Here is a 26,462-nt window from a genome sequence, read left to right on the forward strand (position 1 = left end):
GATTAGAATATCCTAAAATAAATTAGAAACTCCTCTTATGTATCTTTTTCTAAGGTAAAATGAGACACTGCACAGATCAGAGGTACTATTCTATTTGTCAACAATCAACCTTTCACTCCATTTCAATATTATTTAATTCTATGGAAAAAACAAACAAGTTTTATTACATTCCTTTTTTTAAAATGGGGGGAAACTGTACAAGTAAGCACAATCAAACCTCTGTTAGAGCTGGTTAATACTGATCTTATTGCCTCGAAGTCTCTCTAGTAGTGTCCAAGAAATTATGTTTAAGGTCCATCTGAAGGAAAAAAGCACTGGAGAGGCAAGAAAGGACTCGGGTAAAAAGCTTCAGAGGATTGTAGGGAGATGGAACTTGCTGATTAAAAAAAATTACGTTGAGCTGTGGAGCATCTCCATTTCTTAACACACCTTCCAAACCATTCATTGGGATAGCTTTACCCATGTTTAAAGGCTCGTTTTATATGCAGTTTGGGGCTTTGATAAATTCAGAAATAAAGTAATATAAAGAATAGAATATTGAAGGCTTCAGAGTAGGGCTATAAGAGACTCAATACTGCTAAAAAAAAAAGTCCCCAAACAAAAATGTTCACTCCACCCAATCCCAAAACCTATGTGTAAAAGGAGAAAATGCACAGCAATAAGCAGAGGAAAAGCATGTAGCCTGGAATAAATCATACACTGAACAGTCTAGAACCAAAGAAAAAAAGCAAACAACATACATATACACAAAAGCCTAAGAAGCATCTCCTCTCCTCTCCTCATGTCTTTAGGTGAGTACTCTACCCAGTAGATTACAGTTATGAAAACAACTCAATTGTTTTTTGTTTTTTAAGTAAAAAAATGTGTTTCCCATCATGCTCCATTTTCTAGAAACTATCCTCTTTGATTGGTTGGTGTAAACAAAAAAGCAAAACACATATAAACATGCAAGCGAGCGCGCGCGCGCACACACACACACACTCACACCCCCTCCTAAAATGTGAAAAATGCAGATATATAACGCTGGTATTAGAAATCACTTCAACTTTATACTTAGGAACTTATAGGCCCTTGATTTTCCCCCCAAAAATATTTTTCCTTGCCCTTATTCTTTAAATGCCCAACCACCAAATGAAAAAAGGAAAAAAATAAAAGGCTTTTAAATGCACATGTTTCAAGTCAGTGTCTTGTTAACAAAAAAGGTAGCATTTTCTTCACTTTGGCCATTGTTAAAGATGCAGGCATAGATCAGGGAATGTTAAGACTAGCATGTATTAAAAGAAAAAATGCAACATTAACATAGCATATATCTTTCAAAAAAGGCTAAAACACTAACAAATACAAGTCAATGCACATATTTTTAACTAGTGCAGTTTTATCTACAATGGAGTAAATGTTTTGTGTGCCAGACATTGCAATACTGTTCATTTTATCATGCAAATATGCCAATTTAATCATTAAAAAAACATTTATTGGGTCACATTCACGTTGCCCTCCCACCCAAATTAAGGGGGAGAAAAGTCAATAAAAGAACCCCTCAAGATTTCATAACTATGAACATAAGGCTGCTAGATAATAGTGTATAGGATGAATTTTCAAATTTGTATAAAAAAAATTATAATTTAGGTAGATGTCTTCTTCACCCATTACAACACAATGTGAAGTTACACTACTCTGAAATTTGTACCAACTGTACAAAAACAAAATCAAGAGACCATGAAAATTATGTTCTTCATGACCTGAGAGCCTACTTTTTGGGTAATTAAAAAGCGTAACTACGAGCGCCTGACATTTTTCTGTATCTCACCTCTTCTGCCTCTCTACCTACAGGATTTGTAAATCAAAGTCAGTAACATCTTAATAGCAGAGGTCTAGTCTATCTTCCCTCCCAACTAATCCTACTCAATTTTCTCATCTTCCTGAGCATTTTCCATGAACAGCATTGCAAGTTGGTTTAAAAAAAAAAAAAAAAGAAAAAAGAAAGGAGAAAAGGAAAGAAGAAAAAGAAAGTTTTACAAGGGTTTTGTTGGTTAATTATTTACTGGTGGAATCACTCCACCAGGAGTTTGATTTCATTGGCTAGCAGTTGGTTCATGTTGAATAGGCCCCCTGGGAGCTTGGTGAGCAGCTCTCGCTCCGTGGTTTCAGGGTCGCTGTCAACAGAGCTGGAACTTGCGCTCATGTTGTCAACAGCAGTGTTGGCTGGGGGACCCAGCTCCGGCTCACTAGTCTCACTGGCCGTGGACACCACGGAGAGCAGGGACATACGCCGGGTGAGCCGGCCAGAGGGCAGAAGGGAGGCGGCATAGTCCGCTATGATACCAGCTACATCTAGATTACAAGCCTTATCAAAGGCGATGAAACCTACATTTGCATTGGCCTCGCAGACACAGAAGGAGCCGTCGTCTTTCATCAATAGGTCAATGCCACACACATCCATTCCCAGGATATTAGACACCTGGATAGCTAGCTGCTTCCCTTGCTCACTCAATGAGCACATCATCCCGACACCACCTGGCAAAAGAGAAATAAAAAGTTACCAAAATGATGAATTTTTGGAGTAAAACTGAAGCTGACCTTAAAGTTAGCCTCTAAGGCTAACGCTCTCTTCTAAATCACTAGAATAGCAAAAGCGCTATTCTAGCGTAAAACTGGGACTCTGAAGTCTTAAGATTTCTTCATTAGGGATGCATTTTGTGGAGTGGAGATTTCAAGGAGTTTGGATAAGAGGTGTTAGGCTAGAGAGGGGATCAAGAATGACTCCAAGGATTTTGGTCTAAACTACAAAGATACAGCTGCCAATAAACAATCAGGAGAAAACTGTGGATGGGACATATTGGGAGGAGGCGTTAGACAAGGAGCTCAGTTTTGGGCATGTTAAAAGACTAAAAGGTCTAACAAACATCTACATGGAGGTATTGAGAGGCAGTGATTTACATGAGCCTGGAGTTCAGGAAGAAAGCCTAAATTGGAGAGATAAATGTGAAAATAATAAAACATATAGATGACATTTAAAGCCATGAGCTAGATAAGACTACTAAGAAAGTAAAATAAACAAAAGAAAAAACCCAGACTAAGCTCTGAGGCAATTCAATAGTGGGTCTCAGAAGATACACACTTAAGCAAATCAAAATCAGCAATAATCTTTGGACCAATGGATAAAATGGGTTAGGAAAGTCTGAATGATCTTCAATTATACACAAAATAGTATATGACCAAAGAGGGAATCTATTAGATATTTCATATATGTGCAAACCGGGATACAAATTAAGCCTGGGTGAAAGCAAATTTATGATTCAGAGAAATCCAACTTCATTACTAGAAAAACAACTCTAATACATTTATTATATTCATGGTAAATCTATTAACCATGTGAAAGTCCATTTACATGTGAAAGATACATTTTTCAACATATAAGATCTAAGTTATACACAAATACTTACTAAGCTTTAATAATATTACTTTATATCCTAGAAAGAGACTTGCATTTCTTTTACCTAGTGAGCAGTTGCTCTGCATCCTCCCATCTGTTGAACAGCGTAACATGGTGCCAACCACACGACCTCCCACGACAATGACACGTACATCCCTCCCATGAGACTCTTTAACATACTTCTGAAACAGGTATGGAGCTTCATGGCGAATAAGATGGCTTAGATCAGCCAAATGGTGCTTATCACGGGCCAAGAAAACTGCTTTGCCTGTAATCGAAAAAGAATAAAAATGTAAGTCATCAACCTATGAGCAGTTGATATCTATTATCTGCATTTTCTTGTGTCCCAATCTACTTTTTCAGAACCAACTGCTTTTTAACCAAAGTAATAGTGTTATGGTAATTAGCAGGGCAATGTAAAAATGTACATAAAGACAAAGTCAGTAATCCTCTCTATCACTCCCTTATTCCCCAAACTCTTACCAGAATCTGGAATTTATTTCAGTATATATTGTAAGGTTGGGTTCTTATTTTTAAAATTTGTCTTCCTCCAGGTTAGCCAATAATACTAGCTTCACTTATAAACAAAACATTTTTGTGAGTTAAAACATGTTTTATCTATTATACAATATTAAGACACTATATTTGCATATAGTAAAATAGCAGCATGTTACTACATCTACGTCTGTTTTTAAAATATGGTTATAAATCCTTTGACATTCTTCTCATCAAGAGGAGGGGGAATCTGTATTCCATCCCTTGAATCTCAGAGGGGATATAATTGCTTCAAACAACAGAATACAGAACAATCAATTCTGACTTCTGAGGCTACACTGTAAAGGGTCACACAGATTCTTTTTCATTGGAACATTTACTGTAAGAGCCCTGAGACTTCTTGGCTGCCGTACTGGAGAAGCCAAGTAGAAACAGTGCAATCAAAAGTCCCAGCTGAACCCCGATCCAGCTATCTCTGTCAAAGCACTAAACCTTGGGAAGTACTTGGATTTATGAATCATTTTATGCCTTAATCTGAATTTATTAAGATATTTCACACACTGTCTTCAAACTATATAAATTGGGATGGGATGATGGAATTGGTGATCTAGAATCCTTGCATTGTTGAAAAGAAAGATAAAGATATTAGCTTGAGACTCTACATTAAGCATGCATCTTAAAGTCTCCAGGATAACCACTAAATAGAAATAGCTTCCAGAACAACTCACAGAAGCCTTCTATAACTCTGAGGTACCATGCACCTAGCAATTTCCCTATAGTAACTCTTCATAAGCTCTGTTTCAAAAGCTATAAATTTCAATTGACAAGACTACTGTCTAGTCAATAACCATGAGCAAATATAAGGAAGATCTAACTTAAGCTTTAAAAAAATCTATTTTGTATAATCACTTATTAATTCTCAAGAGTAATTTCAATATTATGTATGGTAGCAACAACTCATACACACCTCTATGACCCCGTGTATTCTTCACTACCATTGGGAACTCCAGCACTTCTGCTTCATCAATCATTTTAGCAAAATTTTCATGACCACCTGGTTTGAGCAAAAAAGAAATTTAAAAACAGCAATGGAGGTGTTTTGTGATAAACTTTATCTACACTAAAGTCAGCAAGACAATGAAGGTATAAAGTAAGAAACTGATGGCTAAGTTTTGTCTTTAGTTAAGTATCAGTTTAAAACAACCACTCCTTTTAAAACAGATTAAAAGTACCTTAAACTACAGCCTAATATCCAACTCAAAGAAATTAAAACAAAGTTTCCTGATTCTATAACATTTTTCTTATTTTTATCAGTTATTTCTCTACCACGCAAGTAACAGAAGCCCCAAGATCTACTTTATTATATAGAATTCTACTTGGATTAAGAGACAGAAGAGCAAGGCAATTGTGAAGACTTATTCAAAGTTGAAAAGGTGCTGCATGCATGTGGCTCTATTTCTTGCTCATCAAATATACAAATTAATATTTCTCATCTCTACTATAAATCAGAGTTCTTTCTACACTGAGCTATTCAGTGCCCCACGGGTTATGTCTTGCTCTTTCTTAGATTTCTAGGAACAAATGATACAGAAATAAAGCTAAAGCAAAAACGGATTATAGTTGCAAAAAATCAGCATGATGACACAGAATAATCCGACCAGGAAAAAGTTCATTAAACAACTGCAATATCAGAATTTGCAGCTTAGAGAAATTAAGAGAATCCAGTCTCCAAATTTTAAACCGTAAACATTAGAGCACAGTTAATATTCATTAATTTGGTTAATATACTTTTTCTCCTTTTCAGTGTCTTAAAATCAGAATTGTAGAATGATGTTATAAGCTATATAATGTCTCAAAAGCATCAGGAAGAGAGAACTCTCAAACTGTAAGAGGACAGGAATTTCTGCTTAAAGCCTCATTAACTCTCCAAGCATTCTGCTGGACATTTTAAGAAATATTTTTATGAAAAACTGTACTGATTTATACTAAGTCTGATTCTTTTCAAACTAGAAGAACTGGAAAAGCAGGAAATATATTAACATAATACTGTTTATAGCAGTGCTCTCCAAGTGTGGTCCTGCCTGTTTGTGACTTCTTTGCTATTGCTATGTGTCCAGATAAACATAAGAGAGTAAAGCACAAGAAAGCAATCTGGCAGTGCTCTGATATTTTTATATAGTACTTTATGCGTACTGAACCACAACAAACTGGTCTTTGAAAAAAAAAGAAGTGGGTGGGGTCCCCTCTACCACAGATGATTTTTTATTTATTTATTTATTTATTTTTATTTATTTTTTTGGCCACACCATGTGTCATGGTCGTGTGGAATCTTAGCTCCCTGACCAGGGGTTGAACCCGTGCCCTCTGCATTGGGAGCTTGGAGTCTTAACCACTGGACCACCAGGGAAGTCCTGACCACAGATGATTTTTGATGCAATGGTTTAAAGCATACTTGGTATAGAGTCATTTTCTTTAAAAATATGGAAATAATTATGAAGCATTATCACAAAAATGGTAATGCAGATATTAGATTCTTTTACCTCAGGGTTTGCCAAACTAAGGACTGATTTGGCACATTGCCTTTTTGTATAATAAAGTTTTACTAGAAAACAGCCACACATTGTTTAAGCTTTGTCTACAACAGCTTTCACAATACAACAGCTTTACTGAGGGGCACAACATAGAACTTATGGGCTAGAAATCCCAAAATATTTATTACTTGGACTTTTACAGAAAGTCAGATAACTCCATTCTACCCATACACTACACAGATTGATAATTCTCCTGCCCAGTTTGTTAAAACCTAAAATCACTCATATGAAAAGTTTGTCCATGTTCACAAATGTCCTTATATCACATAACCCTATTAGTTTAGTAGGGCTTTCAAACTTACCGGTGCTCTAAAATTTAGGCTATAAATTCTTATTAATTAACTCACCATAAGAGAAAGTATCTGGCAGAGGAACACCATGACCTGCCAACTCTTGAAATGTCCAGAACTTATTAACACAGTTCAGGATGGCTTGAGGTCGGTTCATCAACCTGCATCCCATCTTCTCTAGATGGCGCAAAACAGTGATGTCACTATCACTCTGCACCCAGGGGGTTGGTACTCTCACTACCACCACCTGAGGGTAGGCAGTAATTAATTCTCCATTGATACGTAGACCTGAAATATACAAGAATGAAACCATAACCATTAAAGAGGAATATACAACAAAATAGAGAAATAAATATATACCAAAGCTTAGGTCTCAAAACGAAAATGTACTATTTTGCTAACATTTCACTGGAACGGAGAGACAGTCCTCCTTACATAATTTTCTTTTGTAAGAAAACACAAAATGTAATGAGAATTTATGCCTGGGTAAATAAATTACAGTGCAGGTCAATACAATGAAATATTACATCCATTAAAAAGAATGTCATAAACCTCTGTGTTCAAAGATGGAAAAAATGTCCAGATGCATACGGTTAAGTTTTTTTAAAAAATGTAACTTTTGTGTTTACATATGCACAGAAATTATATACAAATGGCTTTCTCTGAGCATGGGTGGCAAGGCAGGAAGAGAAAGGTAGAATAAGGAACTTTTTGCTCCATGCAATTCTGTATCTTCTTTATGTCTGTAAGTGAGGATATATGAATTTAGTACCAAAAAGAGAATTTCCAAAGAGCAGTTTCTTGAGTTTTATCCAATACCACTATATTTTTAAAGAAGTCCCAAATGATAAAAGTACTCGTTGCTCCTACTAAAACCTACTTTCATTAAAAAACAATATATATATACACTTATTTAGAACATTCAAATACAAACTGTAACAGTTATCTCCCATCCAACATCCTACATACTTAATAGTACGTATTTTCTCCACCATTATCTAAGTATAGAAAATTACGTAATTTTTAGACAAATGAGATATTTTATATCATTTTATGCCACTTTCCCTCATTACTTAAAATTATACCAGACATCTTTCTAAGTCAGTGCATATATAGCTTTATTGGGCTCAATGGAATTATATTTAAAGATATACCGTATGATCAATCCCTTACTCATACACATTCATTCATTCAATAAATATTAAGTTATTACTATGTGTCATATTCTTTTTTAAAAATTGGAAATATATTGGTAAATTAGGCAGATAAGGTACTTGACTAGTCACTATGCTATACATTACATACCCAGGACTTTTATAGTGACTCAGTGTGTGTGTGTGTGTGTGTGTGTGTGTGTGTGTGTGTGTCTATGTGTACACCATATTTCTTTATACAATTCATCTATCGGTGGACACTTACTTTGCTTCCATGTCTTAACTATTATAAATAATGCTGCTGTGAACATGGGGGTCAGCTAGTGATTTCGTTTCCTTCAGATAATATTCAGGAGCAGAACTGCTGGATCCACAATTCTGAGCCAAAATAGATTATATCTGTTCTGATTAAGGGAACTGAGGTTATGTGTTTGGTATTGCCTGTTGACAATTCACACCATGCCTATCTTTCCTGCCTCCCAAATGACAGGGGCGAGAAGCACTTCCCACACTCCTTTGCCAGTGGGACTCCAACGAGAGAGAATTACACAAAATTTTAAAGGTCAAAGAGAAGTATTTCCTTGGCTTTTGCACTGACTTGCCTCAACAGGCAGTTCTAAACAGCATTTCACTTGAAATCAGAAAAAAGCCTAGCGATCAAATTGGGAGTTAAAAGTGGACATGAAAAATGAGAAAGGGGAAAAGGGAACTCACTTTAGGGCAAAAGATGCTGACTCTGGATGTAGATATGAAACATTCTGGTGATAACATAAGGACATCAAAGAAGAACTATTCTGTAATAGTTGAAGTATGGATAGGAACTATACATATGTGTATATATAATTCATATTTGGAAGTGTGGAGTGTGTATGTGCTTATAGGAGGAATCAGCCCCAAGACTTAATACCTAAAGAAATGGGGGTGTATAGGATGGGAAAAAAAAGAAAAAATGGAAATTCCTAAGAGCAAGATTTAATGAATCTCAGTTAAAGGACACAAGAAGGAAGTAAAAACCCAAGGAAAAAAATCAGTCAAGTAACTAGGAAAATCTAGTTTTAAGTAGTAGTATGAAAAGTAACAAAAGTCAGTGTTACCTGGAAAGAATAATCAAATTCATTAAATGAAACAGAGGTAAAACAAAGACTGACTTTGGAAGAGAGACGCTGTCAATTGTCAAGAGAAAATTTGTCCATTATGACGTTATCTCCTCATTTTCCTAAAATGGAGACACTTTTTGCTCCTTTTAAGAAAGTGGATAGAGAAGGCAATAGAAGTGTTTCACTCTCAGTCTGCTGCCATTGGAAATTGGGAATATGGGAGTACTTTATCGAAAGCACAGTCGGATCTGTATTGTACACTATATGGGCATTACTGAGGATGGAAAGAAATTCAATGCCTACTGTAACAGTAATAGACACGTCACTATTCTAGACAAGTACAAGCAGAAGATGATCCGAGGCTGCCCAGAAAGAAGGGCAAGTACAGATGAATGTGAGCCAAAAAAGGCAAAGTACTACTGATCTTGAGTCCACTCTTAGTAAACACCACTCATCTTTGATGTACAGCTTATAAAACTGAAGTATAGGGAGAATTACTCTTTTCCTTAGACTCCTGTTATTCATTATACACATGCACAATTCCACTCTACTCACTGTGAAAACAGCTATTCCAATGGAATGTGCTACCTCTTACCTCTGCTTTCCAATTCCACTTTCTCAAGTGTATATTGTCTTTTTTGCTCATCATCTTAAATGGCAACTTATGAAACTATTCATCTACTTTGGTTTTGTACTGGGATAGTAATGAGTTAACCTGAGAATAGCAATGGGGTTGGGAACAATTTCTGTTCCTATATTTTTTAGATAAAAATGTATTGTGTATTAAAAGGCTGCTGCTGTTGTCCAGGCAAAGTTGGGATATTAATAATCTCTTAGCCAGTAATTAAATGGGAAATCTCTCCTGTAGCCTACACCTGTGCTTTCTGAAACTAGTTTGGCTACATGATTAAGTACTAGGTGTTTTTATTCTCAGGAAATAAGGAGCAGACAGCTAATAGGCTCCTTGCTGACTGGCATTTTTCTTCCAACCTTTAGTGTTATAGAGGACTTATCAGGACTTCTAGAATCTTTTTAAAGCTAACATAATTTTAAGAATTTTAACTGGAAGTTTCACGTGAAGGTACTATTTATGTACAATTAAAAAGTCATACAATCTCTGTGCCAAAAATCAAGGATGTACTTACTCTAAGATTAAAACAATGAGTTATTAGAACACAGGAGACAGCCTGAAAAGGCTTCCACTTAGCCAAATTTCAGATGATCTGATCATCAAAAAAAAAGAAATACATATATGTATATATAAACAATGCAAAAAAACCAACTCATTAACCTATAATGATGCTATCACTTGAGGAACTATTTACACAAATCTGTATTCTAAAAACTGGTAAATAATGAGGAAAAATTACATTTATGCCCCCATTTCAGGAGGAGCTATATTTATCACGAGTAGGAAAAGGTCTTCTTTGGAGAAGAATGCCATTTTGTACATCCCAATGAAATATCAAAATATAATTAATAAGGAAAGGTGGAGGGGATATCTGTATAGTACCAAAATATCAAAGAATTACTAGGCAAAAGACAAAAACAGATTTTTGTAACAGATTATGCAGACACTACCTGTCCCAGTGATCAAATTTATCACTGACAGTGGCACAGACTACCATTTTGGGCCTCCTGGAAGGATGCATTATGAAGTACTATGTCAACTAAGAGGTAACTGTGTGCACAAAACATAAATTGTATCTCATCATGCCAACTCACAGGAAGCTTTAGGAGGCAACCATTACAAGAAATCTAGAATGTGAGACATGTTCTGATCATTTCAAAAAGTTGATGTCACTTTAGAAATAAAGATGGGAAGAATACTCTAGAATTAGAAAGAAGTAGACATTACATCCAAATAAAAGGCATGAACCATACAGAGCCTGATTTGAAAAGAGTAATTGAAAAAGGTACTCTGGAATCAACTGTGACAATCTGATTCTACAGTATATATTAGATGATATTAAAGAGTTTAGTTTTCTTAAGTGTACTAATTGTGCTGGCTTATATAGAACAATATTTTTTGGCCTCAGATACTTAAATATTTAGGCCTGAAGTAATGTTAAGACAGTTACTTGTATTCAAAAGATAATGACTATCTCAAAAAGCTGTGTGTAATGTACATAATGTTCATACATACTACGAGAAAGAGATATTAAAGAACTATGACAAGAAGTTAACACTCAAATCTAGGTAGCAAGAATATACCTGTTCATAATTCTAGTCTTTCAACTTTTTGTTTAAAATTCTTATTAAAAAGAAGGGAGAGAAAGATGGAGTTGGTGGAATTAGGCTTCCTGACTTCGAACTATACTACAAGGCCACAGTGATCAAGACAGTATGGTACTGGCACAAAAACAGAAAGGAAGATCAATGGAACAGAATAGAGAACTCAGAGGTAAGCCCAAACACATATGGGCACCTTACCTTTGACAAAGGAGGCAAGAATATACAATGGAAAAAGACAGCCTCTTCAATAAGTGGTGCTAGGAAAACTGGACAGCTACATGTAAAAGAATGAAATTAGAACACTTCCTAACACCATACACAAAAATAAACTCAAAATGGATTAAAGACCTAAATGTAAGGCCAGACACTATAAAACTAGAGGAAAACATAGGCAGAACACTCTATGACATCATACATTAGAACAAGAGCCTTTTTGACCCATCTCCTAGAATAACGGAAATAAAATCAAGAATAAACAAATGGGACCTAATGAAACTTAAAAGTTTTTGCACAGCGAAAGAAACCATAAACATGACAATAAGGTAACCCTCAGAATGGGAGAAAATACTTGCCAATGGAGCAACGGACAAAGGATTAATCTCCAAAAAATACAAGCAGCTCATGCAGCTTAATACCAAAAAAGCAATTAACCCAATCCACAAATGGGCAGAAGACCTAAATAGACATATCTCCAAAGTAGACATACAGATGGCCAACAAACACATGAAAAGATGCTCAACATCACTCATCATTAGAGAAATGCAAGTCAAAGCCACAATGAGGTATCACCTCACACCAGTCAGAATGGCCATCATCAGAACATCTAGAAACTACAAATGTTGGAGAGGGTGTAGAGAAAAGGGAACTCTCCTGCACTGTTGGTGGGAATGTAAGTTGGTACAGCCACTATGGAAAACAGTTTGGAGGTTCCTTAAAAAACTAAAAATAGAACCACCATATGATCCAGTAATCCCACTGGGATTATACCCAGAGAAAACCATAATCCAAAAAGAAACATGTACCATAATGTTCACTGCAGCACTATTTACAATAGCCAGGACATGGAAGCAACCTAAATGCCCATCAACAGATGAATGGATAAAGAAGATGTGGCACATGTATACAATGGAATATTACTCAGCCATAAAAGGGAATGAAATGGAGCTATATGTAATGTGGTGGATAGACCCAGACACTGTCATACAGAGTGAAGTTAAGCCAGAAAGAGAAAAACAAACACCATATGCTAACTCATATATGGAATCTAAAGAAATGGTATTGATGAACCCAGTGACAGGGCAAGAATAAGGATACAGATGCAGAGAATGGACTGGAGGACACGGGGTTAGGGGGGTGGGGGGCGAAGGGGAAGCTGGGATGAAGTGAGAGAGTAGCATAAATATATATACACTACCAACTGTAAAACAGATAGCTAGTGGGAAGTTGTTGTATAACAAAGTGAGATCAACTTGATGATGGGTGATGCCTTAGAGGGCCAGAAGAGGGAAGGTGGGAGGGAGTCGTGGGAGGGAGGGGATATGGGGATATGTGTATAAATACAGCTGATTCACTCTGGTGTACTTCAAAAGCTGGTACAAGAGTGTAAAGCAATTATATTCCAATAAAGAGCTTTAAAAAAAATGCAGAATCTGGGGGTCAAGATAACCAACTCTACCCCAAAAGGAGGTAGCACATATCAAATGTAAAGAAACGTGATGTCACTAGCTAAATACATCTCCTTAAATTTTATAAATGCTGGCATTCAAGCTCTGCCTCTTTTCTTTTTTTTTAAATTTATTTTCCTAAGAAAGAACTGTAAGGTAATAATATACATGCAATGCTTTAAGCAAGTATGTGGCAATTTGTTATAGCAGCAACAGGAAACTAATACATCACTGTAGTCTCAGACTTCGCTACCATCTCTCACTTGCACTACAGCAATAGAATCCTACCTAACCTCTCTCTCTTTCTTTTTTTAAAAATATTTTATGGCTGCGTTGGGTCTTCATTGCTGTGTGCAGCTTCCCCTAGTTGCGGCAAGTGGGGGCTACTTTTTGTTGCAGTGTGCAGGCTTCTCACTGCAGTGGCTTCTCTTGTTGCAGAGCACTGGCATTAGGCACGCAGGCTTCAGCAGTTGCGGCACATGGGCTCAACAGCTGTGGCTCGCAAGCTCTAGAACACAGGTTCAGTAGTTGTGGCACATGGGCTTAGTTGCTCCATGGCATGTGGGATCTTCCTGGACCAGGGATTGACCCCAAGTCCCCTGCATAGACAGATGGATTCTTAACCACTGCACCAGGGAAGCCCTCTCTTCTCTTTTTAAAAATTTTATTGTGTCTACTTTCCTTCTTTTATTGTGGTAAGAACACTTAATACGAGATCTACCCTCTTAAGTGTACAATACCATATTGTTAACTATAGGCACAATGGGGAACAGCAGCTCTCTAGAATGTATTCATCTTATATGACTGAAACTTTATATGCACTGATTAGCAACTCCTGGTTTCTATCTCCTCATCCTTGGAGACCACCATTCTACACTCTGCTTCTATGAGTCTGATTGTTTTAGATACCTCAGGTAAGTAGAATCATGAAGTATTTGTCCTTCTACGATTGGCTTATTTCTCTTAGCAAAATGTCCCCTGTAGTCACATATTGCCAACCTTTCTTCTTTTTAAAGGCTGAATAATATTCCATTCTATGTGTTTTCCATATTTCTATTAGATAACCTCACAACAGTGTGAATGATGAATTCTAATCCCGCTGATCAAAACTGTCCAATGGCTGCAAGCGCCGCATGTATATTCTCTTTATCTTTTCTATAGATAGAAAAAAAATGGCTCAGGACAAAATACCTCATAAAACAAACAAAAAGATAAAATACCCTTAAAGGACTCATCCATTCATTCTTTTATACACTGAAAAACACTGAGCATTGGGCTTCCTAGGTGGTGCAGTGGTTATGAATCCACCTGCCAATGCAGGGGACATGGGTTCGATCCCTGCTCCAGGAAGATCCCATATGCCGTGAAGCAACTAAGCCCATGTGCCACAACTATTGAGTCTGTGCTTTAGAGCTCATGAGCCACAACTATTGAGCCTATGTGCCGCAACTATTGAAGCCCATGCTCCGCAATAAGACAAGCCACGGCAATGAGGAGCCTGCGCACCACAATGAAGAGTAGCCCCTGATCACCGCAACTAGAGAAAGCCCGTGTGCAACAATGAAGACCAAACAGCCAATACATAAATAAATAAATTTATTTATTTAAAACAAGCAAACAAAAAAACACTGAGCATCTACTTTAAGATACTCTGAGTTCTAGTCCCTCTTAGAAGGTTTTGAGGAGGGTGACTTCCCTGGTGTTCCAGTGGCTGAGACTGAGATCCCGTGGCCAAAAAACACAAATAAATAAAATTGTTTGAAAGAGGTTTTGAGGAGGATGGAAGGGAAAAGCACATGTTAAGTATTTGATAAAGACTGGCACATAGTAAGTGCTTCATAATTGTCAGTGGCTATCAATTACTCTTAGTTTACAATGGTGAGTTGGGGTAGGCTGACGGCACATGTGGTAACTGTTATTAGTAATACGTCTTTTGCGAACTTGATTCTTTATCTCCTTTTGTTCTCAACTCTCAAGCAAACTTGGTTTATTTGATGATAGATGCATAAGGTCTTAGTATTAGAAGCAAGAAGATATATTTGTTAACTTAACATGAAACGATTTCCCTTACTATTTTTCCCCTTACTATTATCCATATATGAAATACTATATCTAACCTATTACATTTTCTTCCCCCATAAGATAGCAATCTATACTGAAATAGTTTTTTAAAAAAAAAAAAAAAAACTTTTTTTTTTTTAAAAACTCTACAGAAGAAAAGTTGTGCTGAGGATTAACTTGGTTAACATTAGTACAGAAGTGCCTGGCCCATAATAAGCACTTAATAACTCTGCCATCCACCTCCCCTTTGTAAAAGGGAAACAGAGCTAAAGTAACCAGAAAGTTCCATGAGAGTAGGAGATATATACTACTGTGTTCACAGCTATATTCCCCAGCACTATCTGGCATACAGTAGATGCTCAATTACGAAAGAATTGAAGCTATACTGCTTAAAACAGGATCGTCTTTGCACATACTGCAGCAAAACTAGCCAACTCCAGAACTAAATAACTCCAGAGGTAAATCAAATCATATTAATATCTAAGCAGAAGGAAAAAAAGAGCAGAAATTAATGAACTAGAAAGCAAAGAGCAGCCAAGCTAAAAGTTGGTCCCTAGAAAACTAATAAGTGTTTGTAAAAAGAATTTTTTTCTTTTGGTGGCCAGGCTACCCAACGTGGGATCCTAGGGATCGAACCTACACCCCCTGCATTGGAAGTAGGGAGTCTTCACCACTGGACTGCCACAGAAGTCCCCCCAAGAAATACAATATTTAAAGCAAAATAAATTATTTTCCAAGCTCAACTCTGTAACTACACTTGCTATTCTAAGTTCTTCTTTGATGACTTGCCATTGGGGTACCTCTGAGAAGTTTTAAGGACTCCAATCACCAATTTCACAACTTTCAAAAAAAGTACTGTGTACAAAAAGTAAAAGAACATCAAGTTTCTCTGTCATCAATTAATAATAGTATAATATCATATACCAATTATTTACCAGGGCATTTTATACACATCTCAAGTAATCCTGAGCACATTATAGAGCAGGACTCCTGATTTTTATTCCTACTTGTAAAGGAGAGAATTTATCAGCAGATTTAGCAGTATCAAGACGACCAGTCTGACCAACTGCAAAAAACAGTTTAGCCAGTATAACTAGATCTAACTAGATCTAAATCAGAAGCTCTTTTCATTATGTCACATGAATTCCCTCCAAAGCCTTAGCAGCATGATAGCTGGAAGACTCCTTTCTGCAAGAATATATCTAATGGTTAGGTTAGACCTACATCCTAAATACTGGAAAGCCCCTGAATTCTGTTATTTGCCTTGAAGGAAGAGATTTGAGCTCCTCATCATTCCTTTGCTTTAAGTTTCCCAATGCCTTCCGAAGGCCATTCCAGTCTCATGTTTCCAAATCCCTCGTAATCTTAAGTTTCCCACAGCAATACCTAACAGACTCCACCAAAGCTTTATCTTCAAAAAGACCATGGTTCCAAGTGCATAAAAGTAATTACTTAATTACCAGTTTCACCACTGTGTACCATAGGTTATTAAATTCCTATTCTGGAAAATAAAACAGGTAGTCTTGCTTTCTGCCCTGTCTATGCCACATAAACAATTCTCTGAAGGTCTATTTTCGGCAACATGCTCTCTGGAATTAATTTCTATATTGGGGAAGGTTATTTGATTTGTAAGCAATTGAAATATCCCTAGTTAACTTGAGCAGGAAACAACCTATGATTTCATCAAGGTGCCATACCAAAAATGACTAAATTCTAAACTTTCTCGTTCTATCCTTGAGTCAAAAATTTTCATCAGTTCAAATGTTCTCTACATTTACTTTAACTTTTTTTTTCCACTCTAAGTAATTCTTTAATTTATTATTTTTTCTGAGGTACACCAAGTTCAATCATGTTTTTTTTTTGAGGTACACCTACTTTAACTTTTGAAGGAAAATAAAAATATTATAATGAAACCAATGTACTTTCCTGCTTTCAACCTACTTTCAACAATTATCATTACATGGCCAACCGTGTTAGAGTCAGAGTAGTCTAGCTCATTCCTGTCCTCTTGAACCTTTTTTGTTCCCTAAAGGTAAACAAACTTGGAAAATTATGGTTTATCATCCTATTAACTATTTTTTAAACCAGCAAAAGTTACAGTCACATACCTATCCTCTCCTTGGAAAATGGCACCATATTATATGCCCTTTTTCCTAACAATAATTTCACTTTTAATAGTGTTGTATTTTATCAAGTAGGTTTTCAGTATGTATCTCAAAATAAGGTCTCTTGGGCACATACATTTCCTTAAACCAAAACAGTAGCAGCTACCCATCCTCTACTCTTTAGCCACACTGTGCACTTGGTTCTGAAGCAGCTGACATACCTTGCAGGAGTCAGGCTGGGCTATAAGGACCCTGCCCTACAAATATCCAGATCTCTGCTCTGATCACAGACTTGCAAACAAAAAGGCCAGTAGCCATTTTTATTGCACCACTCCTCCCACTATTACAAGCCCCTCCCCTTCTAGCTGAAGTCACTTCCAGGGAGTTTATTTATTTCTTCAAACATCCCCTATCTCCTTTGTCATTTTTCCCCTCTCAGGATCCACACACTAAACACTAGGACATTCAACTGTATATATAGGTAAAATTTAAAAAGTGAGTGCACATGCCTAGGGAAAGGTTCAGGAAAGACCTTAGAAGACATTAAGATTGCATCTTAGGTTGATCCCAGGTACAGGGACAACCTACAGCAATCAAAAACAAAAAAACAAAAAAAACAAACAAACAAAATGTAAAAAAAACACAAAAAAACAAAAAACAAAAGCAAACCCACACCCTGGGGGAGGGGGAGACTGACTTACAGATTTTCCAAATTATATTCAAATGTACAGAATTCAACACAAACTCACAAGACATACAAAAAAACGAGAAACTATGGCCACTAAAAAGAATGAAAGAAACCATTCCTGAAGTCCTAATGGCAAAGAGATTAGACAAAGACATTAAAAGAAACTACCTTAAAGATGCTCAAAGAACTAAAGGAAGATGTGAAGAAAGGCAAGGAAACAATGTGAACAAAGTATTAATACCAGTAGACAGAAAACATAAAAAGAAACCAATAAGTAATTCTGGAGCTGAAAAGTACAATAACAGAAATGAAAATTCATTTAGACAGATTCAAAGCAGATTTGAGCAGACAGAAAAATCAGTGAACTTATGCCTCGTGGGAGCCCACGGAAGATGGCGGGGCAGGGGAGAGGTGTGCGCATGGCAGCACAGAGATAATGTTTGATGACATGGTGGCTGAAAACTTCCCAAATTTGATGACACACATGAATATAACATCTAACAAGCTCAACAATCTCCACCTTATGAACCCAGACAGACACGGTGAGATACACTATACTCACTTTCAAAACAAAGAGAGAATTTTGAAAAAAGCAAGAGACAAGCAAATCCTCACATTCCAAGGATGCTCAATAAAATTTCAGCAGATTTCTCACAAGAAGAAAGGAGACCAGGAGACAGGGCTAATACACTCAAATGCTAAAAGAAAAATTGCCAAACAAAACTCCTATATCCAGCAAAACTCTGGAAAAGGAAGAAATTAACACAGAGAAAAGCAAAAGTTGAGTCTGTGAACCTGTAAGGTGAAATAAAAGGATATCTGCCAGTAACTTAAAGTCATATGGAAAAATAAACATCTCAATAAAGGTAAATAAACGGGCAATTAGAAAAGCTAACATTATTGTAACAATAATAGTCTGTAACTATACTTCAGAATTTAGAGAGTAATATAATTCAAGAAAATGTAAACAATCAGTAGTATAAAAGCTAGCATTGCTATAACTTCGGTTTCTAACTCCAACTCTTGTTTTCTACATAACTGAAGATACTTATGCAACATTTAAAAGGCTTATCAGTTTATTTTTGGTCACAAAATGAATAAAGGTGTAATTTTGTGACATCAACAATAGGGGTGCAGACAGCTGTAAAGAAGCAGAGTTTTAGTATGTTACTGAAGTTAAGCTGGTATAAATTCAAATTAGAGTATTATACACAAAAGGAAATAAAAAGAATGTAAAGACTTCTAACAAAAATGTCAGCTACACACAAGACACTGATACATGAGAGATCAATAAAATTGGCAAAACTTTATGCAAATGGACTAAGGGGAAAAAGAGAAAAAGAGAAGGCAAGTTACTAAACGCAGAAATGAAAGAGGGATTCTATGGATTCTACAGAAATACAAAGTATTCTAAGAATGTGTAGCAGTCCCCTTATCGACAGTTTTGCTTTCCATAGATTGAGTTACCGCAGTTAACTGTGGTCCAAAAATATTAAGACATATTGAAATACATGAGCAAAGACAAAGAAACAGCAATGAACATAAATGACATTAAGCTTTCGTAGTTAACATACTGATCAAAAGCAAAGAATACAGACTAATAAGAGACAAGGTTGGACAAACAGTCTATGTGCAGCATTTATAGCAGAGCTAAAAATAGGATAGAAGAGGGATTTTCTCTAATTTCTCCACTTAATTCTGCAAGAGTCTGTTTCCTCATCTGTAAAATGATATTACCCTTCCTTACAAGATGGTATGAGATTTAAATAGCTCAAAATACGCAAAATGAAACAAAAAAAAAAAGACACCTGGAAATTCCTGGATTTACAGGACATGCATCAAAGTAAAGTCTAAAATAAAATTAGATTTAATGTTATGGGGAAGTAGAGAGTTTCTAAAGGTTTTATTATGTTAACATGACAAAAGTAGTGTTTAATGAAAGAAAGCGCTAGAGAGGGCTGTTGCAACATTAAAATTGTGGGCCTTAAGATTCTGACCCACGACAGTGACAAGTAGAAGCTCTACAGAAGAAATAGTATAAGAAGTTGTAGAATAGCAATAGTTGTAGCTTGGGGGGAAAAAGCAACAAAATTTTATGGCATAAATGGCTCTTAAGGATGAATAAGGTCAAAAAGGACATAGAAAAACTGAAATAAGGTGACAGTTTTAGGGGGAAAATAAGGGTTCCGTTCTGACAGATGAGCATGGAAACAACAGTTGAGAACAAAGTAAGGCACCTAAGAAAAAAAATCAAGCACAATGGTTTTCAACCTATGAAACTTTTAAAACTTAAAGATGCCCATTTTACACCTCCCAAATCTTCCAGTGAAGTGTCTTTTTGACAGAAGCTATGAGAACAAGGGACACTTAGAAATGCAGCCTTTGATATGCCAAGCTTTAAAACTCAGAAATATACACTAGAAGGCTGTGGAAGTCGTGCTTAGTGAGCGACTGTACCACACTCTCCTTGGGATCTCACTCAGAGAAGAGCATGGCTCTAACACAACAAAGTGTCTGAGTTTCTGACTCAGATTTCAACAACAGTTATAGGGACACTTAAAATGAAAAGCTTGTAAAAGCATGTAATAAATACTGAATTGCAGATAAATTATGTGCCTTGATTTGATGATTTGATCTGTCACAAGGGCAGAAGGGTACACTGACATTCATTTCCTTTCATAATAATTTTACATTTGTGTGATCAATTGATTAATCTTAATGTCTAATTCTGCACACAATACCAATTAATTAGCAAATAGTAAGTACTCAACATTTAACGAAAGAATCAAACAGGCTCTATCCCAGATATTGTGAATCTGAGTAAGTGTTGTACCTAGGCACATATATTTAAAAACAAAAACAAAAACAGAACTGGACTGAAAATAAAAGTGTACATCTTTCTTATAAAGGCAGTAACTACTTATAAGTGAAACAACTTAGAAACACTTCTAAAGCAGTTATTTATAAAGCAACAATAACTGCTGAAAGATACTGAGAAAGGAATAAAAAATGTTAAGAGAGCAGAGAATAGAGTGATTATTTGCTAAGAGATTCTACTTACTTAAACCCATGATATTATGTTATTCATCAGGCAAGATTCTGCATCTATTAACTAATCCATAAGTGAAATTACCCTACAACAGCAGACTAACCACCTCTCCCTGACAGAAGTGACCAACTGAGCTGTAACAAATCCTAAATTTTCCAAAGCAAAGATGTAAAGATTCCTGGAAGTCAATCCTAAAGAATTTCTACACATTTCCAAAATAGCGTCCCCTAGTAATCGGAAAACAATATGAACTATTGAAAACATTAAAAATACTTATCACCAATTGAGTCAAATCATTCAGACACTTTTATCCATAAAAAAACTATTAGTTAAAGTACCTTATAAAGAAAAAAGAAAATAAGAATTACACATGGATTTTGATTAATGTACTAGAAGGACCCTGATGAGGTGCAAATTCCCCTAGAGGCACCTTATAAACAAGGCATTTTAAAGACAATAATGGAAGAAAACTAGTAGGTTATCTTTAATTTCCTCCCCAACTATTTCCTAAATAATACAATAAGGAGTTTAACAAATACTGGTGTTGCCATTATTTCCATAAAATATACTAGATTTTTAGACTAGATAGTACTTAGCAATAAGGCTATTAACAAATCCTTTGCCCTAATTATTCCTAAAACGTGCAGTCACCAAATACTAAGTAAATATCCAAAAAGTTACTTAACTATAGACTTACCCAGGTTTCCTTGCTCGATTGTTAGCACCACCTCATCCATCACCACAGCCCTAAAGTCCAGTTCCTCCTCACAACATTTGGCCTTTAATGCTCGTAAGATCTCTTTCTGCGGATAGTCTTCCCTGATTCGACGATCTGTCAAAAACCACAACTTGGCAGCCACAGAGCTACACATCTTGATCTGCCTGTTCTCCCTTTTCTGGGATTACTTCCTCCTGAATATAGACTCTTTCTAGCTGGAAAAGAAAATATACATACAAAGTAAATTTAAAAATCTACTCAATTTTTTGTTTTCACATAAATCACACCATGATTATATACTAATTATAAAAAATATGAAAAAAAACCTATTATCCCCATCTTTTCCATCACTATAAACTCCAACAAATTATGTATATTCATGTATCTGTAGTTATTGCAATCATCTTCCTTTATTTCATACACGTATACATATAGTTTATTATAAACATTTACAGATATGTTTAATGGTAACACCTATATTATTAGATGAGCATCAACAATGATGTCATTCGCACAGCAACTGTAATCAAAATAAGTAATTTGAGAATGTGGGGAAAAAATTTTAAAGAACCAAAATAAATGCCAAAGTTCAAAGCTAAAATTTGTTTTTCAGTCAGGAGACAGTATGTTCTTACTCACTGTTTTTATTCTATTTTTAAATAGAATTTTTCATAAACACAGCTTGTTTACTAGAATGCCACCAGTTAAAAAAAGAGTGCTATTTCTGAAAACCATTCTCATGAAAAGCAAAAAATTACAACTTTTACTAACAAGCATAATAGGTGATTTCTAGTATTATTCCAGATGACACGACAAAACTAACACAGAAGGAAAGGACAAGGGCGAGGAATAGAGGAAGCAATGGCCATACAGATGGACAGCTTCCAGCATCACAGCAGCTGGAACTGGTCTCTTGTGCACCATTCACGTGCCTTCTACAGTCTCAGCCAGAAGGGCCTGCTCCACAGATGCACACAGTAAGAGCAGAACATCATGGGACAGAGGCACTACCACACACATTCACATACACACATACCACCCCCTCCCTCAAGACCTTGACCTGTTCTGCCTACCACACTCACCCACCTGCCCCAGGACCTACAGTCTCAAAGGCATCAGTCACTGGACAGCAGGGAAATACACACAAGAAAGGGGCTTGGAGATCCATTTACACACCAGGAACACTGAATGTGGCCTTAAGAAAGGGTCTCACTCAGAAGGAAAAGCTCCACAAGTCACACCACAGTCTCTAATGTAGAGACGCCCAGTTTCCCTTGAGAGGGGAACTATAAAAATGACCTTAAATTGTTTACAATGGGTAGGTTTTGAAACAACCTGTCATTGACCTCCAATACTCTGAAGCCACGTCTGTGCCTCCCCTTGACCAGCATCTGTTCATATGATTACTGCCTTGCAGTTGTGGCCCCATTAGAAATCAGGATGGAATGTTACAGCTACTGGCAACTGGGAAGCAGTTATGGCATGTCAGCTTTCAGGAACATGCCCAGGCAACAAAGTAACACAGCATGGTGTTTTCAGTGATTCTATAACCAGACAATAAGAACACTCCAGGGCTGCAATCTCAACAGTCATGCAGCAACTCCTGAGAGATGATGCCTGTGGGCATATCCATCTTGTCTGGCTTCACAGTTACAGCCCTGACAGTTTGGGTGTTTCTACACTGACATGCAACCAACAACTAACTACTGGCTCAGGTATGGCTCCCCATGTCCTTTCATTCTCTTTTCAATGGAAGGGCTCTAAATCTTCATGAACCTAGGGTTCTAAGAAAGAAAATGATCTTCCCTCTCTGTCTGGGAGAGGTGAAGCAAAGGTAGAGAGCTCATCATTTGCCACAACTGGACCTCATCCTTTTCAGGGGGGATGCCTGCATCCCTAATCTGGAATTAGAAGAATGCTCTTGCCCTGCAGAAGAAGTGGCAGGCAACATGGGGGTTGTCACCTTGTCCTGAACTGAGGTGTCTTCAGTTTGATCATGTAGAATACTTATCACCTTCAAAAGATTTCTGTATTATGCTCTGGTTTTCCTGTAAAGATTTGTAGAGGTATGTGACATTGTGTTCCAATTCAGTCTTCCTGTACACCAAGTAAATGACATCACCAGTTTATAAAACGCAAAGTGTGCTTAACAACCCTCAGCTTACTTTTCCATTGGTGTTGTTATCTTCAAGTGACACCTGTCTAGATTTTTTATCTACTATAATTTTAGTCATCTCCAGAGACCAGTTTATTTCCAGGGAGTGAAAGGGCACAACCTCTTCTCTGCCCAATGGGCCACTCCAGTTTCCAAGAGAGGATAAGTGGCTGACCATCTTTGGTGCCCAGGGATGCTACTGCAGTTGGCTGTTTGCCTTTCTCAGGCTGTTCCATTGGGATTCACATCTAACAATAACCAGGAAGCAGTCAGGCGAAGACACCAGACACAAAGGCAGAGGCTGTGCATCTCCAACAGCCCTCCTGGCCTGAGAGGCTGCCAATGTATTCCTATAAGCCAGGCAGAGACCAACAGGTTGGTATTTCCTCCCCTATTATTTTAAAACATCAACGTTTCTTTTTCCCCCCATCTGTTAATGTCAAGGAAAAAGACAAAACAAAAAAGCTAATAAAAAGTCAAAAGCATAATAGTAAATCTACACAGCCTAGGAGCCCAAAGTATGCCAAGGTCAGTACTGAAGTTCATATCATATCCACTATTTTAAAAGACAGAAGGGAATTCCCTGGTGATCCAGTGGCTGGGATTCTGTGCTTCCACTACAGGGGCACGAGTTCAATCCCTGGCTGGGGAACTAAGATTCCACATACCCCACCGCATAGCAATCAATCAATGACAGTAAAGAGTCCCCTGTAAAGTAAAATGGTTCCTCTTTTTTCCCCTGATATTTAATGTAGTAGGTTTGGCTACCCTATAAAGTATCTGTAAGAAAACAGTTTATTCTCCAAGTGTAAGATAAACACAGTATTTGTAAATGTCCATATATACACAGGAGCTTATTTTCCCTCTTAGAATATACAATCAAATCGATTAATTCTATTTTTTTTATTTCTCCAAAAGTACCAAGGAAAACAATACATAAACATCAGATACTAAATAAATGCTGAAGTAGCCTCTTTGAAATAGAGAAATTTATTAAAAAATTTAATATTAGAGATAGTTTTCCCATGAAAAGTTCTGGATAAGCACACCAATTTTTATGACTGTCATCTTCAAACAGTCCAGGCAAGGCTACTTAAATGAGAATCATAAAGTGATTTCTTGTGAGGCCCCTTCCCAATGGTAATTACTCTGGTACAGAAAAAGCAAAATCACAATCTACCACCTGATGATATTAAGGGCATCTCTTACTACTAGAAAAATTCTTTATTCCAGATAAGATATACAAAATGAACTCAGAATAAAAGACTGAAAAAACGCTGGAGAAAATATATATACTTAAATATAAAAACTAGAATTTACTCCATTTGGCAATTATTACACATGTGCTTTCAGTGATTTCATTCTGCCCTGGGTGTGGATCAGGTTTGTATAGAAAAATAATAAATGTGTGAACAGGTACTCTTTCCCTATTATTTTCTGTAACTCTTTTCTCCTGACAGCTTTCCTCCTGTATATAATAATCCCCAGGGCTTCATTCTTCTTTTTTTTTTTAAATAAATTTATTTTATTTATTATTTATTTATTTATTTGGCTGTGTTGGGTCTTCGTTGCTGTGCGCGGGCTTTCTTTTAGTTGCGGTGAGTGAGGGTTCCTCTTCACTGTGGTGCGCGGACTCCTCGTTGCTGTGGCTTCTCTTGTTGCAGAGCACAGGGTCTAGGCGCATGGGCTTCAGTAGTTGCAGCACATGGGCTCAACAGTTGTGGCACACGGGCTCTAAAGCGCAGGCTCAATAGTTGTGGCACACGGGCTTAGCTGGTCCACAGCATGTGGGATCTTCCTGGAGCAGGGAATGAACCTGTGTCCCCTGTATTGGCAGGCGGATTCTTAACCACTGTGCCACCTAGGAAGCCCCCCCAGGGTTTCATTCTTAAACCCTTCTTTCCTTTCTCTAGAAAAGTCATTCTCAGCCCAGTTTCAGCTACTATCATTGCCCTACTAAATATATTTTTTACTATGTATAAAATAGATGACTAATAAGAAATATCAAATTGTACACTTTAAATATATGCAATTTATTGGATATCAATTATATAATAAAATTCTTTTAAAATATAGTTGAATGAACATTCATAAGTTGAATGAACACTATTTCAAATTAAACCCTGAATATTACAGTAACCATTTTACAGATTAAGAAATAAAGGTTAAGAGAGTTAAGAAATGCACCTTAAAAATTTTTTACTAATTAATAGTAAATAGCATAGCCTGTATTTCCAGAGATTTTCTGATTCTAAGTCCCAACAGTCTCCTTCCAAATCATACTATGTGCCTATACTGACTTTAATTGTACCTTTTAACACCTACTTTGTTATGCTTAAAGTTTTTAAACAAGAATCTGCTTATCAGGACTTTTCTCTCAATAAGTTCTAATGCTTCCCCGCCTTCCCCAAAATCTAAAACACAAGAAAACACAATTTGGAATATATATGAAATTTTATCCTCTTTCCTTTCCCTGTCTTATCCAAAGTATCTTTAGGGGATGGCTCTGGATTCCTGTTAGAAATGAGAAAGAATTGAGAATTAAGAGGCAGAGGGACAAACGCTTTAAGAACAAAGATGGGAGAAAGAGAAACACTTCATTGTGTGTGTGTGTGTGTGTGTGTGTGTGTGTGTGTGTGTGTGTGTGTGCGCGCGCGGTGCGGGGGGGGGGGGGGGGGGGGATGCAGAAAATGAATGATAAAATGAAAGTCTAATAAAAGTCTTAGA

General features: G+C 36.7%; 1 protein-coding gene across 4 annotated transcripts in view; it reads right to left on the minus strand.

The window, feature by feature from the left end:
- Window positions 1–1,022: 1,022 nt before the first annotated feature.
- Window positions 1,023–26,462, minus strand: part of RIMKLB (ribosomal modification protein rimK like family member B) — a 32,138-nt gene continuing 6,698 nt past the window's right edge. For 3 of the 4 annotated variants that reach the window (XM_057701874.1, XM_057701871.1, XM_057701872.1), the window contains 5 exons: window positions 21,560–21,795; window positions 6,867–7,097; window positions 4,896–4,982; window positions 3,498–3,701; window positions 1,023–2,514 (listed from right to left, as the gene is read on the minus strand). In XM_057701874.1, the coding sequence (XP_057557857.1) occupies window positions 2,051–2,514; window positions 3,498–3,701; window positions 4,896–4,982; window positions 6,867–7,097; window positions 21,560–21,734 (1,161 nt within the window). In that variant the 5' untranslated portion in view covers window positions 21,735–21,795 and the 3' untranslated portion in view covers window positions 1,023–2,050. Of the gene's footprint in view, window positions 2,515–3,497; window positions 3,702–4,895; window positions 4,983–6,866; window positions 7,098–21,559; window positions 21,796–23,543; window positions 23,629–26,462 lie in introns of all 4 variants that reach the window. The other variant, XM_057701873.1, reaches the window with a different exon arrangement.

This window comes from Hippopotamus amphibius, chromosome 12 (assembly GCF_030028045.1).
Source record: "Hippopotamus amphibius kiboko isolate mHipAmp2 chromosome 12, mHipAmp2.hap2, whole genome shotgun sequence".
In the NCBI taxonomy this organism is placed as follows: domain Eukaryota; kingdom Metazoa; phylum Chordata; class Mammalia; order Artiodactyla; family Hippopotamidae; genus Hippopotamus; species Hippopotamus amphibius.